The 15,299-nt window shown below is 38.9% G+C and overlaps 1 protein-coding gene across 6 annotated transcripts in view; it reads right to left on the bottom strand.

Annotated features, from left to right (window-relative positions):
- The window catches only part of Senp7 (SUMO specific peptidase 7), a 123,678-nt gene that overhangs the window by 88,431 nt on the left and 19,948 nt on the right, over nt 1-15,299 (bottom strand). For all 6 annotated transcript variants that reach the window (XM_060370550.1, XM_060370551.1, XM_060370552.1 and 3 more), the window contains 2 exons: nt 13,469-13,567; nt 3,172-3,263 (listed from right to left, as the gene is read on the bottom strand). In XM_060370550.1, coding sequence (XP_060226533.1) covers nt 3,172-3,263; nt 13,469-13,567 — 191 coding nt within the window. The remainder of the gene's footprint in view (nt 1-3,171; nt 3,264-13,468; nt 13,568-15,299) is intronic.

Genomic DNA, 15,299 nt, shown 5'->3' with positions numbered 1-15,299 from the left:
TATCCTGTCTTGGCCCTTCTTGCTACTGCTCTTTGTCACATATTCATACCAGCATGATCATCTGTCTCACCACAACCCAGAATCAAGGGAACCAAAAACTGTATGTTGAAATCTTTGAAACTGTGAACCAAAATAAGTAATTCCTCCATTTAAGCTATTTTTTTTTTCAAGAATTGTTCACAGCTATAGAAAAGAAACTACAATCAAGCATTTTATCTACCTTCACTGCAATACAAGATTTAGAAAAACGTTAAGAATCTAAAGCTTGGGAATCTTCAGTAAAAGTTTAAAAAAAAATCTAGGGGCTAGAGAGATGGCTCAGTGATTAAGAGGACTGCTCTTCCCAGCACCCACATGGTAGCTCACAACTGTCTGTATCTCCAATTTCAGAATATCTGACACCTTCACACTAATGCACATAAAATAAAATTAAATAAATTATTTTTAATCTAGTTTAAAGTACAGCCCAGGTGCAGTGGTGTACGCCTCTAATCCCAGCACTAAGGGAGGCAGAGGCAGGCAGATCTCTGTGAGTTCAAGGCTAGCCTGGTCTACAAAGTGAGTCCAGAACAGCCAAGGCTATACAGAGAAACCCTGTCTTGAAAACAAACAAAAACACAAATAAATAACATGTTGTTCCTTCCTAGCTTAAGTCACTAGAAATTGGCTCAGAATTTCACTACATTAAATATTTTTAATTATCTTTATATATTCAACCCATGACCCGTAAAATGACATGCAAGCATGTTTTATTAAAAGTTTAATTTTTTGAATTTAAAGATAACATAGATATTAAAAATAAAGTCTATTTCAGGTACAAAATTTGAAATAATACAAAGTCCTCTAGATTTTTTAATTTGGTCAAAAACAAGATTACATTATGCCAAAGCTGGCTGGCTGAGTACAATATAAACTGATAAGAATACTGACTATATCACTTTACCATTCATTTAAACAATTCACTGTTGTTGGTGCATTTTATACACTAAAAATAAAGTTAAGCTTTTCCATAACTGTGGTATTATCTTGACAGTGACTGGTATTAAATTTTAAAGTACTTTTATCCTTTAACACTATTATGAAAAGAATGTTAAACTGACTTTAAGTGCTAATACTAAAAACATACCTCAATATCATTAGTCAGATGTCATAAATTCAAAGCCAAACAACTGCTGTTTTACTCCAACATGATAATTCAGCAGGAAACAAAGTGAGTGATATCAGAGATAATGCCAGGGAAACAAAGTGGAGCATTAAAGTAAGGAAGTGCTGCAACAGGTTTTTGTTTTTTTTTTTCACTTTATTTTTGTTTTTTTTAATAAAATTTATTCACTCTATATCCCGATTAAAGGCCCCTCCTACATCTCCTCCTGATCCCAGCTTCTCCCCTTCTCCCCATCCCCCTCCCCTATACCACAAAAAGTGGTAGTCCTCCCCTACCATCTGACCCCAGCCTATCAAGTATCATCAGGACTGCCTGCATCCTCCTACCCTGTGGCCTGGCAAGGCCACCTGACCAGGGGGAAGTGATCAAACAGAAGGTACAGAGTCTATATCAGAGAAAAACCCCTGCTCCCTTTACAAGGGAACCTTCATAAAGGTCATTGGCTACATCTGAGCAGGAGGTCTAGGTCCTCTCCATACATGGTCCTTGGTTGGACATCAGTCTCTGAAGGACCCCCTGGGCCCAGATTTTCACTGATCTCCTCAGAAGACCTGTGCCCACAGCATTGTAAGCACTGCTGCAGAAGATAAAACTTGAACTATACGAGGTTTCTAGTGTCTCACTACCATACAACGACAAGTCTTGTAATGCCAGCCTTTCAGTAAGTCTGGATAAGAAAATGATTCCTCAAACATAATTTCCTAAGATCATAATCTTTGAGACAGCAAGTCCACAGTTTGCACCTGTTCCAAAGATCAAGGCATCATCAGCTATCAGGCCTTCATCTCCCACCCACCCTCTGGTACTAGGAATTAAACACAGGACCTCACACAGGCTAGACGAGTGCTCTACCACTGGGCTATGTCACCAGTGGGCTTTTACCTTTTTTATTGTGAGACAGAATCTAGGTTGTCCATGCTGGACTAGAACTCATGCTCTAATCCTGGCTGGCCTTATATCTTTGTACCTTAGCAGATCTGCATTGTAGTCTGGCTTATACTGAGCTTGTTTATTCACAATTTACCTATACCACAAAAGACTATCAAGAGGTTCATAAACTGCAATGATGTCATCAGCATATATTTTCTTTTTTTTTAAGATTTATTTGTTATTTATACAACATTCTGCCTGCACACCAAATCTTAATATAGATGGTTATGAGCCACCATGTGGTTGCTGGGAATGAACTCGGGACTTTTTGAAGAACAGTGAGTGTTCTCAACCTCTGAGCCATCTCTCCAGTCCAGTTTCTACAATTTCCTGTATCAGCAGTTTACAAAAGTATTCTGTAAGGAACTCTAATTAGTCTTCTAAAGTGTGTATGATCTAATAATTACAATTTTTACTTCATTGTTATTTTTCTTCATTCACCATGTTAAAAGAGGAAATATAAAACCCTTTATTAAAATAACAACTTTCTAATCAGAGACTGATGCCCAACCCTGAAATGTCCTAAATTACTTCTGAAAATAACTGTTTAAATCACCAGATACTATATTCATAATTTGTTAATGCTATGACTATATCAGATAAGAGTTGCCAAATAATGCACCTTTTAAACCAATGATGACAAATATGAATCAAGAATTATTATCAGTCTACAGTCATTACATTGTCAGCTAAAGCTTATCAAAATATACCAAATGGGGGCTGGAGAGATGGCTCAGCATCCCAGCACCCATACGGCAGCTCACAACTGTCTGTAACTGTAGTTCCAAGGGATCTGACACCTTCATACTGTTGCACATAAAATAATAAAATAAATAAAATAAAATGAAATAAAAAAAATTTTAAAAAGATGTACCAAATGCACAGGAACAATTAGTAAAGACAATCTACAATCACAGAAAGTTAAGGCTTAGAAGGAAGCTTAGAGGACATTAAGTTCAAACCCTTCCATTTTAAACATATTAACTGAGACTCAACAACATCAAATAATCATTCCTGGTCACACTATGTATGCATTGTATAAACCCATTCTATTCACACAGAAATAACTATCTTACCTTTCTGGAGATGCCTTAGAAGAACGCCCATGGACACCTTCTTTGTTTTTGTGGTCTAGACAGATGACTTTATTTCTTAAGCTTCTTGTCCACTAAGGAAAAAAGATATTTTGATAATAAATACAATAATACTAATAATGACACCTGTATTTTTACTTAGCTAGTCAAGACAATCAGCCAAATTCTCTTTTCTTTATTAATTCTTATATGTATTTGAGTGTTTTATCTACATGTATGTCTGTGAGTCACATGAGTGCCTCGGGCCTGAGGAAGCCGAGTATAGTGTCATGTCCCCTGAACTACAGTTACAAATGGTTGTGAGCTACCATATGGGTACTCAAAATCAAACCGGGGTCCTCTACAAGAGTAACAAGTACTCTTCACCACTGAGACATCTCTCCACCCCCAAAGCCACATTCTTAGTAGTACACAGAGAAAAAGAAGTGCAATCTACAAAATACCTGCCACTTCCTAAGTACTGAAATACAAATATACCAAAACCAATAACAATGTATTTTTAAAATATTAACATTAAGCCTGCAAGGCCCACAGAGGAAGACGATCCAGCCAGTCCTGATGAGACCTCATAGGCTAGGGTCAGATAGTAGGGGAAGAGGACCTCTCCTATCAGTGGACTAGGGAAGGGACATAGGGGGAGAAGAGGGAGGGAGGAAGCTACAGCTAGGATACAAAGTGAATAAATTGCAATAAATAATAAAAAAAGAATTGTCTCTAAAAAAATATCAACATTAATCAAAAATCAAGACTGAGATTATAGAGCTTAAATAGCAATACTAGTTGCAACTGTTTTAGAAGGATGTGGTTATAGGTTAGGAGAGTAGCTCAGTGGAAGAACACTTACCTAGCATGCACAAGGCAATTTGTTAACATACGTATGCTATAATTACTTCATTTTGAAATATATGATATAGCAAAATTATTCCAGGTTAAGTAAGAATGTGTCTATGAATGACTGCATTTGTAACAATTAGAAGAGATTGAAAGTGGTTCTCCATGAACTGCTGCATGAGAAATAGGAAGACACCTTATTAGGGCTTAGGTTTCTTATGACTAGAAAAAAAAAAAAAAGATAAGCCTTGGTTTATTAGTTGAAATAGTAACACATGCCTGTAATTCCAGTACTCAGAATGTGAAGGCAGGAGGATCAAGCCCCGGCCGGCTTCAGCTTCACAGTAAGTTAAGAAGTCATCCTAGAGCCGGGCAGTGATGGCGCACACCTCTGATCCCAGCACTCAGAAGGCAGAGGCAGATGGGTCTTTGTGAGTTCGAGGATAGTCTGGTCTACAAAATGAGTTCCAGGACAGCCAGGGTAACACACAGAGAAATCCTATGAGATTCTGTTCTAGAAACAAAAGAAGAAATTCTGATTTATTTAACATATAGTATGGACCTAAACACAGAAGTTATTTATATTCTCTAGGCCTTTGTTTCCTTATTTGAAAATGGGCATAATAGGGCTGGAGAGATGGCTCAGCCACAAGAGCACTGTCTGCTCTTCCAGAGGTCCTGAGTTCAATTCCCAGCAACCACATGGTGGCTCATAACTATCTATACAGGGACCTCTTCTGGCATGCACGTGTACATACAGACAGAGCACTCACCTACAGAAAATAAGTAAAAAATAAATAAATAGGTAAGAAAAGAAAATGGACATAATAATAATAACAACTACTTTACTCTGTGAATGTGTGTGGTAGGCGATATGGCATAGTATGCTTGTGCACACCTATGTGTGCATGTAGAGATCAGAGGTTGTGGCTTGCTATCTTCCTCTATAGTGTTAAAGACGATGTGGGACTCAGCATTTTGGTTAGACAAGCTGGCCAGTAAGCTCCAGTACATATACTTGTAGTTAACGTTGTTCATAATAGTCAAAAGATGCAATCATCTCAAATGTACATCAACACATGGTTAGGCAAAATGAAGCATATTATTTATGTGTAAACACATGTCCATTTAAATAGTAAATCTTACAGAAAAGGAGAGCTTCTGGGTCTGGTGACATTGACCTGTAACCTAGCATTTAAGAAAAATGAAGAGAGGGAGGGAGGGGGAAGGGAAGGAAGGAAGGGGGAGGAAGAGAAAAGGAAAGGATGGCAAGAAGATCACAAGTTCAAGGCCAGCCCAGCCACATGTAAGGCCATGTTTCAAAACATTTTCTTAAAAGAGGAAGGAGATTCTGAAACATGCTACAACATGAACAAGTCTTAGCATTATTCTAAGTAAAATAAAGCAGTAATAAAAAAGACAAATGTTGAACAGTTCCATCCAAATCACATACCTGGAGTAAATAAACTTACAATCAGTGGAACAAGACTGGGGTAAGGGGACAACAGGGAACTTTTATTTAATGGGTACAATATTTCACTTTTCAGAATGATAGCTGCATTACAGTAAAAATGTGTGAGACGTCACTAAATTCTGTATTAAGAGAGTATGAAAAACTGGCGGTCCCCATGACTTTGGGGTTGTCCTGTTTATCTAGGGCTTTAGGATGGTGATTTTGGCAGCCAGTTCTGGTGACTCAGTCTACAGCTGTGGTTCTAACAGGGCCCAGAAAATGTTTCACAACTCCTAGACAAATACAAAATAGACCAGCTGTTTTGGAATGAGCCACCAAAGCAGGATTGATTATTGATTATTCCTCAGGAATGCATGAACCGTCCTATATATCTGGCCTATACAGCTGGCATATTTTGTTCCCATGCTCCCTCTGAAGGTGATAGTTGAATATCACCTCCTTCAAAGAAAAGACTGACACAAAGAAGCAAGCACTTGAAGAAGAACATGCATCACAACTGTCAATCTGAAAGATAAAAGATTTTGGTGTTAATTTTAAAGCAAAGGGCTTCTCGGGAAAACCTAAGGATATCTTCCTTGAAGCTTACCTTTGTCTAAACAACTTAAGACAATGACCAGCTTCATACCTTGGTAACTAAACACTATTTTCTGGACAAGGTCTGGGGCATCAAACACAATATTCTCCACTGGAGCTTTGTACAATCTTCAGAGCCAGCCTGGGCAGTTCTGGTTTGATGTTCAAGCCTGGTAAACCAAAGCAATGTACATGGCCAGGTCATCACACAGCAGCATCTGAGCAGACTCTTGCCGTCCATGATCCATTTGGTTGGCTGATGTATGCCTGAGAAGATGTACTCAAGACTGTCCTGGAGTATGCTCTACTTGAACCTGGGGAGCTAGGGGATCCACATGAAGATTGTGTCTCCGTGAGCACCCCCTAAGCAACCTATTCTCAAGACATTTTTGACTCCTGGTCCTCAGCTGAAACCTCAGAGCACGATGAAGAAAGAGAAGGAGAAGCCTCAGCTAGTTTTGTTGCAAAAATGACGCTTGAGGGGGTAGCACTCAGGTGATGGGGCTCTAGCAGCTACAAAGTCACCCATACCCTGGAGACCTCCCTTGCTCTCTCAGCAGGCTGACTAGATGGTGGCTGGAATGCCCCTGCCATGGATCACTTTCTTAAAAAAAGGGCTGGAGAGATGGCTCAGAGATTAAGAACACTCACAGTTCTTCCAAAGGTCCTGAGTTCAATTTCCAACAACCACATGGTGGCTCATAACCATCTATAGTAAGATCTGGTGTGCAGGCAGAATGTTGTATAAATAGTAAATAAATCTTTAAAAAAAATGATAAAAAAAGAAAGAAAAAAAGCAGTTATGTGTGAGAACAGACATTCGATACCAGGTCTTTTCCACTGTAGAAACTGGGGACACACTGACAGTATCCTTTTTTCTAATCTGATGCAGGATTTAACATGAAGCACTATCAAAGTGTTAATCAAAAACGTGATTACAGTCTAGGGAAATGGAGCAGGGAATAAAGGCATTTGCCGCCAAGCCTTTTGACCTAAATTCAATCTCCCACATGGTGGGAGAGAACTGACTGCCTTAAATTTCCTCTGCCATGTCTGCATGTGTGCTGTAGCACACCCACCCACACATATACAAAACACAGAGTGCATGCAAGCACGCACACATGTACACACACTTACTGAATATACAAAACATGTCTACGCAAGACCCATGAGATGCTATGAAAAGATCAAGTCTACAAATAATTCTGGCATAAAAGGGGAATTTCATACCAACAGCACAGAAAAAAAATTTTTAAGAAAACCATAGTAGAAACATAGTTAGATCTAGGAAAAAGATGGCCACCTACGTACAGAAGGCATTTAGAACACAAAACAGGTAAGAATGGGGCTATCATAATCAAAACATACACAGAATAAAAAAGTGTATTGAAAAATGAGGGGGAAAAAAAAGACCAAGTCACTTAGAAAATAATACCAACAATCTGAAAAATGGGATCTCATGGAATTAAAAGGATTCTGTGAATCAAGGAAATTATTTATTTTTTGAGAGGTTCATATGTGTCTTGGTCATACGCTTCCCTACCCACTCATCCTTACCTTTTTCTTTTCAACATTCAATACTAGTTTGTGCTGTGCAAATATTCTTGAGTGTGTGGTCTCCCAGTGGACTGTGGTCAACGTCCTAAGAGCTATACTCTTAGAGAAAACTCACTCTCCCTCTTCCAGCAACTAACAATGGCCAATGGCTCCACATTCAGGGGTGGGACTGTGTGCCTATGCTGGGATTCGATCTGGTTTGGGCCTGAACAGGTCTTACGTGTGCTGCTATCACCACTGCAAATTCATATGTGCAGCTTCCCTGCTCAGTCAAAAAGATAGTCATTTTACCAAGTCTGTCTTTCTGTCCCCTCTTCCATAATGACAGCCGAGCCTTGACGGTATGTGTTTCCTTTGAAACAAGTAATCATGACAGGCATTGCCATTGCTCGTGGTTACTCTCTAGTACTTGATGGAAACACCCATTCCTGTCTCTGCCTCCCAAGTGCTGGGATTAAATGCTTACACCGCCATGCCCAGCAGAATCATCAATCTTAGTAGCCTCCATATAACAGACTTTCCTCCACTACCTGGCTGTGTGAACTCTGTTTCCATAAAACTTTGTTTATCCCTCTTGGAAGAAAGCCTCTGTTTCCCGAAGAAATGCTACAGGCAAGATGTTTCCTGTCCCCGCATCATCAATGTAGTTTAGCATGCTATGTTCATTTGGGCCCTATTCAGCCCTGCATCTGAGCACATCTGGTGACAGTGGTAAGAACCAGTCTGTATGTTTTCGCTGTTTCTCTGTTCCCAGTTTGAACTTTGAGTTATCTGGAATAAAAGCTGCACAGAATTGCTACTAAAGGCAATCGGGAACAGCACCACCTAGAGCCCCCCTGGTTTTGCTGAATCTTGAATTTGACTTTAATTCCTTGGCAGTAATCACTGGAGGATCACAACAAATCTTACATATCTGTGAATCCTACAAGCTACAATGATTTGGCCTGTGAAGACATGCCAACTGGTGGCATGAACATTATGGGCGCAACCAACCACTTTTTACTATAATTTAAATCCCACTCCACAAGATAAAACCCATACCTGGCACCATCATCAGACCAATAAGCTCTGGCTAGACAGGTCATAGGCCCCCAGGGAGATCATATTACTGTTATGCTACTCAATGAGCATATTAAACCTACTCCTAATTATTTATCTCTATACCAATAAATTAGTGCATCTTTCAACCTGCATCTGACGAGCTTCTCTTTGCAGTAGATGGTGATTACACAGAGACCCACAACTGACAAGAACAGAGAATTAGAGACAGCAGAATGCCAAGGAAATTTTTCAAAGACTCTACAGAATGGAAGAAAATCTTTGCTAGTTTTATATATATAACAAGATTAATATCTAAAATATACAAGGAACTCAAAACATTACCAAGAAATCAAATAACTCAGCTGGGCAAAGTGGTCCATGTCTTTAATCCCAGCAGTCAAGAGGCAGTAGCAGAAGCTCTCTGTAAATCTGAGGCCAGGCTGGTCTACATACCAAGTTCTAAGCAGGCCAAGGCTACACAGTAAGATCCCATCTTTTAAAAAAATCAAATAGCTCAATCAATAAGTGGGCTGCTGAAGAAAAAGTTGAAATACAAATGGTCAATAGTCACATGAAAAAAATGTTCAAAGTCACTTGCTATCAATCAACACAAATTAAAACTCACTGAGATTCCATTTTAGCCTAATCAGAATGGCAGTAATTAGGCAAAGAAGGAGTAACAACTGCATGCAAAGATATAGATAAAGGGAAAATCACTGCTGGCGGGGAGAGCTGGTCTGGCAACTATGGAAATAAGCACAGAACTATCATACGACCCAGTTATACTACACTTCTTGGTATTAAAGGATTCAAGGTCAACAAACCACAGAAAGACTTGGACATCAATGTTTACTGCAGCACCGTTCAGCTAAGTTATGAAACAAACCTCAATGTTAAGGAAAATGTAATGTAAACAGACTAGACAGATAGATTTTTTTTTGCTCATACATAAAAATCAGTGATGTTATATCATTTGCAGCCAAATGGATGCAAATGGAGATATTCAAAGAGAAACTAAATCAATCTCAGAAAAACAAAATATTTTTCCATATTTTTTTACTCACTCCTAGATTTTTATATAGATACACAAAGTCGTGTTTGTGAAAGTTTGGATGAAACTGTCTAGGGGAACAAAAAAGACTAAAGGAAGAATGAGGAGGAGAATGGGAAGGGAGAAGGAGAAGTATGGGGGAAATTATACTCAACATACAATATATCTTTGAATAAAAAATATCCTTGTATAAGAAGCAAATAAATCAAGGAGCTAATAAGCTTACAGTACAATTTCCTTCTTATTCAACTTCAACTTTTATTTTTAATTACGTGTCTCGAGTAGGTGTATTCTTGTTAGTGCAGGTGCTCATGGAGGACAAAGGCATCAGATCCCCTGGAACTGCTGTTACAGGGGCTTGTACAGCCTCATGTTGGGTGGTAGGAACTAAACTCAGATCCTGCAAGAGCAATACACACTCCTAAATGCTGAGCCATCCAGATCCTTCCTTTACAATTCTAATGACAGAAATGAATCTTCATATAGTTTAATGCTGTGAACTTGGGAAGGCGGCTCACATCTATAACATAGGTAATTATTCAGGAGTCTGAGGCAAGATTACTACAAGTTCTGAGCCAGTGTCGGCTATGTGGTGAGTTCCAGGCTATCCTGAGCTACAGTGAGAGACCCTGTTTTGAAAAATGACTGAACCCAGGTACAGCTGCTGATGAGATGGCTCTGTGAGTAATAATACTTGCTGCAGTAACTCGGTGTCCTCAGTTCAATCCCCAGAACCCTCATTAAGTGAAAGAAAAGCACAGCCGCCATAAAGCTGTCATCCAGCCTCTGCATGCACACTACATACTCTCGTGCTCCATCAAGGACAAATACACAGAGAAAAAAATAAGCCTTTTTTTTTTTTAATTAAAATAGGGTTTCAAGTGACAGCTCATCTTGTGAAAGCACACCCGTAATCCTTAGAGTTCTTTCTTTTCAAATTGGACCAAACAAATGGCTCCCTCAGAGGAGTGTAATAAGAAGGGTTTTTCTGCCATGAACAGAGAATACCCCATCGCCACATCTTTTAGGCATCTGGACAGATTTAGAAATTTGTCATGGAGAAGAAGGGGATAGCAGATGTACATAATGATTCCAGGCTTAACAAAGCTAACAAAGAAATATGGGTTAAACACTGCGACACTATCAAAGCCAAAAAAAATTAATTTTCTACCTTTCAAACTGGCAAACCATTTACTATGAGTGTGTTTATTGCTTTGCCTACCTATGACAAAAATACCTGGCAGAACACCTTAAGAAGAGGAATTACTTCTTTTTATTAAGGTTTCAGAAGTGTCAATCTATCAGACAGGCAGGGGAGGTGTGGTGGCTCAGATGATCTAGTAGGTGGGTTTTTTTTTAACATACATTTGAATGCTTGGTAAGCAGGGAGTGGAACTGTTTAAAGGGATTACAATGACTAGGAGGTGTGACCTTGTTGATGGAAGTGTGTCACTGGGGGTGGGCTTGAAAGTTTCAGTAGCCCATGACAAGCTCAGTCTTTCACTGTCTCTCTGGGCCTGTGGCTCAGAAGGTAGCTCTCAGCTACTACTCCAGCACCACATGAAACCATGTTCCCCACCATGACTATTATGGACTAAACCTCTGAAACTTGCTCTATAAGCAAGCCCGCAATTAAATGCTTCCTTCCCTAAGAGCTGCGTTGGTCACGGAGTCTCTACCTAAGAGTACAACAGTGACTAAGCCATGTGCAAACCAGGAATCAGCAAGAGCAGTAAGACAGCTGTCCACAGAGGAGGAGGAAAGGCTTAAGAAAAGCCTGCCTGCTGTCACCATTCCTGTTACCTCCAGACTCACCCCTGGGAGCTATTTCTCATATGTAAGCCATCTAGTCAACAGCATTTGCTATACTAGCCAGAACTAAAACAGCTACAAATAGATAACATAGCATCTGAAAAAAAATATTTTTTAAAAACTCAAGTTTGACCTAGTGGTGCAAGTCTATCATCCCAGCTGATCAGGAAGCTGAGAAGAGAAGATCAAGAATTTAAGGCCTGTCTGGACTACAGAGAGAATTCAAGACTAATCTAGGTGCCTTAGCAAGAGCCTGTCTCAAATTTTTGAAGTTGAAAAGGACTGGGGTATACTTCAGTGGTGGAAGGCTTGCCTAGAAATACAAGGCCCTACGTTTAAGCCTCACTACAAAAGTAAAGAAAAAAAAAAACAATCGTTTTTTACTTCAAGCAAAAGAAAGTAATTATTAGAGCTTTTTGAAAATCACTAGGAGACTGGAGAGATGGCTCAGTAGGTAAAGAGCCTGCTTTGCAAACACCAGGACCAGAGTTCAATCTCAGAACCTACTTTTTAAAAGAGGAGGAGTGGGACATGTAGTCCCAATTCTGGTACCAGGGAGTGCCTGGGCGTCCCTAGGCAGCCAGCCTAAGCTACTTGGTGAGTTCTAGACCAGCGAGTAAGCCTGTCTTTAAAAAAGAAAAAAAGGTAGACAGCACCTGAGGAAAACAAGTGAAGTTGTCCTCTGGCCTCTGTGTCCACATGTACCCTAACCCACACATTAACACAAGACACATATTCACACATCAAGAAAAAGAAAAGGTACAGCAGCAGTATTTGGGAGGCTGAAACAGTAGAAGAATTTAGGAGTTTTAAACCAGGCTAGGCTAGTTTGTGAGGCTCTGTGTCAGAAAGAAGGGTGTGGAGCCAAGTGCAGCAGTGCATACCTGTAAGTCCCAGGTACTCAGGGTGCTGAGGGAGGAGTCCCTTTAGCCCAACAGTCCAAGACCAGCCTACGCAACATAACCAACCCCATCTCAAACAGCAAAAATAAGAAAATTCTGCTATAGGTAACTCCCATGATCAGTTATCAGAACACTCTACTAATAATGAATTGTGATTTTAGAGTCTAAGTATATAATCATAATCTTTTTTTTGCATTTTTTAATTATACTTTAATTACTTTGTATCAGGGGAGGAGGGGGGAACTAGAGAGAGGATACAAAGTAAATCATAATCTTTTTTAAAACATTTTTTAAGTTTTATTTATATATATATTTATTTATATATAATATATATATATATAAAATATATATACATACGCACGCACACACAAATGTCCACATATACATAAACATGTGTGTATGTGTGTATCTATGTGGGTATCTGTGTGTGTATATGTACATATATATTTGTATGGATTTTTGTGCATATATATATATATATATACACACACACACATATATATGTGGGTACTTTATATTCAGGTATGTCTATGCACCATGTACGTGCCCAATACTTGCAGAGGTAAGAAGAGGGCGTCAGGTGCCCTGGAACTGGACTTAGAGACAGTTGTGAGCCATGTAGGTACTGGGAACTGAACCTAAGTCCTATAGAAGAGTAACTAGTGCTTCGAACCGTTGAGCCATCTCTCCAGTCCCCAGAGTACCTTTTGAAATACAGCTTTAGTATGAATTAAGAGATAATGAATTCTTTTAAATGAGGAAAGAATAAACAAGTTTGCTAAACCTAAATTTTCAGTGACCTTAAGATGATTTATTTTCTGAGATTCAAATTTCATAAATCAGCCATATATAAGCCATATTAAACTGAAGACCCAAGATCCTAATCTCCAAGTTTTATTTTAACATGTGTCAGAAATAAGCTACTATAAAACCTGTAGTTAAATAGAAAATCAAAAATGAGACATAAGAAAATAAGAATTTATTTACTAAAATTAGTTTAAACAAACCAAATACAATATACTTGAAAAGTCAATTTACCCCCTCCAGAGGGAGATCCCAGTGTTCTGAGCCTCCGCGTTTGGACAACGGCAACTGAACAAGAGCATCCTCTGACTTTCCAGCTAGCAACTTCTTTATCTGAAAACAGGACAAGAAAATAATTAGTTTAATTGAAATATATAGAAGAACCCAATCAGCTAAAATAGGTACTGTCTAGAACTCTACATAAATATTTTAATTATTTTAAAGATTTAAATTAAATGCTTAATTTATAAGAAATCAAATACAGTTGTATCAAAATTATCTTCTGGTCTAATATCCACTTATAAGTGAGTATATACCATGTGTGTCTTTCTGCTTCTGGGACACCTCACTCAGGATGATCTTTCCTAGTTGCCTGCAAATTTCATGATTTCCTTGTTTTTAACTGCTGAGTAGAACTCCATTGTGTAAATGTACTACAATTTCTATATCCATTCCTCAGTTGGGGGACATCTGGGTTGTTTCCAGGTTCTGGCAATTACAAATAAAGCTGCTACAAACATGGTTGAGCAAATGTCCTTGCTGTGTACTTGAGCATCTTTTGTATATATGCCTAGCAGTGGTATAGCTGAATCTTGAGGTAGGGTTAGATGGAAAGGGAGGAGGACCTCCCCTATCAGTGGCACGGGAGTAGAAGAGGGAGGGAGGGCAGGATTGGAAGGGGATGAGGGAAGGGCCTACAGCTAGGATACAAAGTGAATAAATTGTAATAACTTTTAAAAAGAGATAAATAAAAAGAAAAATATCTTCTGGTGAGCATAAAATTAGGTAGATGAAGAATTGTACTAGATTCCAAAATACTATTCTTTTGCCTGGACTCTTCCTCTTCTCATCTTTCTAAGGCAAGCTATAGTTATGTGTAATACAAGCTAATCGTGACTGAAATACACAAAATACAGTCATGGCACTTGTCACTTATAAGTGAAACTCTACACATTCAGGGTTCTTTCACATCACCCACCAATTAAAACTCTGTAAATCAACCTTGAGTTGCTGAACTTTCTGCAGACATGCTGCATTTTGTTTTATCTCTAGTTACTTTTATATACTATTTCTGCAACCTAGACAACTCTTCCCTGTATTCATTTTTATTAAACACTCTAAACTTCTCTGAGAAGTAACTTCATAAGAACCATCCTTATTTGAAACCACTCCTTTCTCTGTGTGTTAGTGGGTGTATATTTATTTTTAAATTATGTTTTTTACTCAGACCATATTCAGTTATATGTCTATACAGCTGTCTTCAATCTGCATAAGCCTCCTAACCTGAGGCTCTGGGCCATTCATTTTCTTTCTTTTTTGTCTGTGTTTTGAAAAAGGGTCTATGTCACCCAGCTGACCTGGGACTTACTAAGTAGACAAGGCTGGCCTCAACTTGGGGCAATCCTCCTGTTTCTGCTCCCAGGCTTCTGTCCACTATACCCAGTACTTAATAACTTCTGTATGTCCAATCTATATAACTCATGATTAGCTAAACTTTAAAAATGAATGTGCCGGGAGCCAAGGCCAGCTAGTGGAAAGTTACAGACAGCTGCAACAAGGTCGTAGGTGAGAGATTTACGTTTCCGGAACCTATGAGACATCTGTGTGTCAGGCTAGACATTTTGAGATATCTTAGCTGACATTTTTGTAGTATCTCTTTTAGTAAACATTCTTGCGGTGTTCTGCATCATCATTAATCACCCTGTTATGTTTTGTAAACTATATTGCTGACACATTTTCCCTTCCTGCCTTCTCCCTATAAAGTTGTGTGAAATTTTTCAAATAAATGAGAGCGAGATCAGACTATAGACTTGCTCTCATTCTTTGTGTCTCTTGTCGCCTCATT

Source organism: Meriones unguiculatus, chromosome 17, assembly GCF_030254825.1.
Source record: "Meriones unguiculatus strain TT.TT164.6M chromosome 17, Bangor_MerUng_6.1, whole genome shotgun sequence".
In the NCBI taxonomy this organism is placed as follows: domain Eukaryota; kingdom Metazoa; phylum Chordata; class Mammalia; order Rodentia; family Muridae; genus Meriones; species Meriones unguiculatus.
The sequence above is the reverse complement of the archived record's forward strand: the minus strand, read 5'-3'. Positions and strand labels throughout refer to the sequence as shown.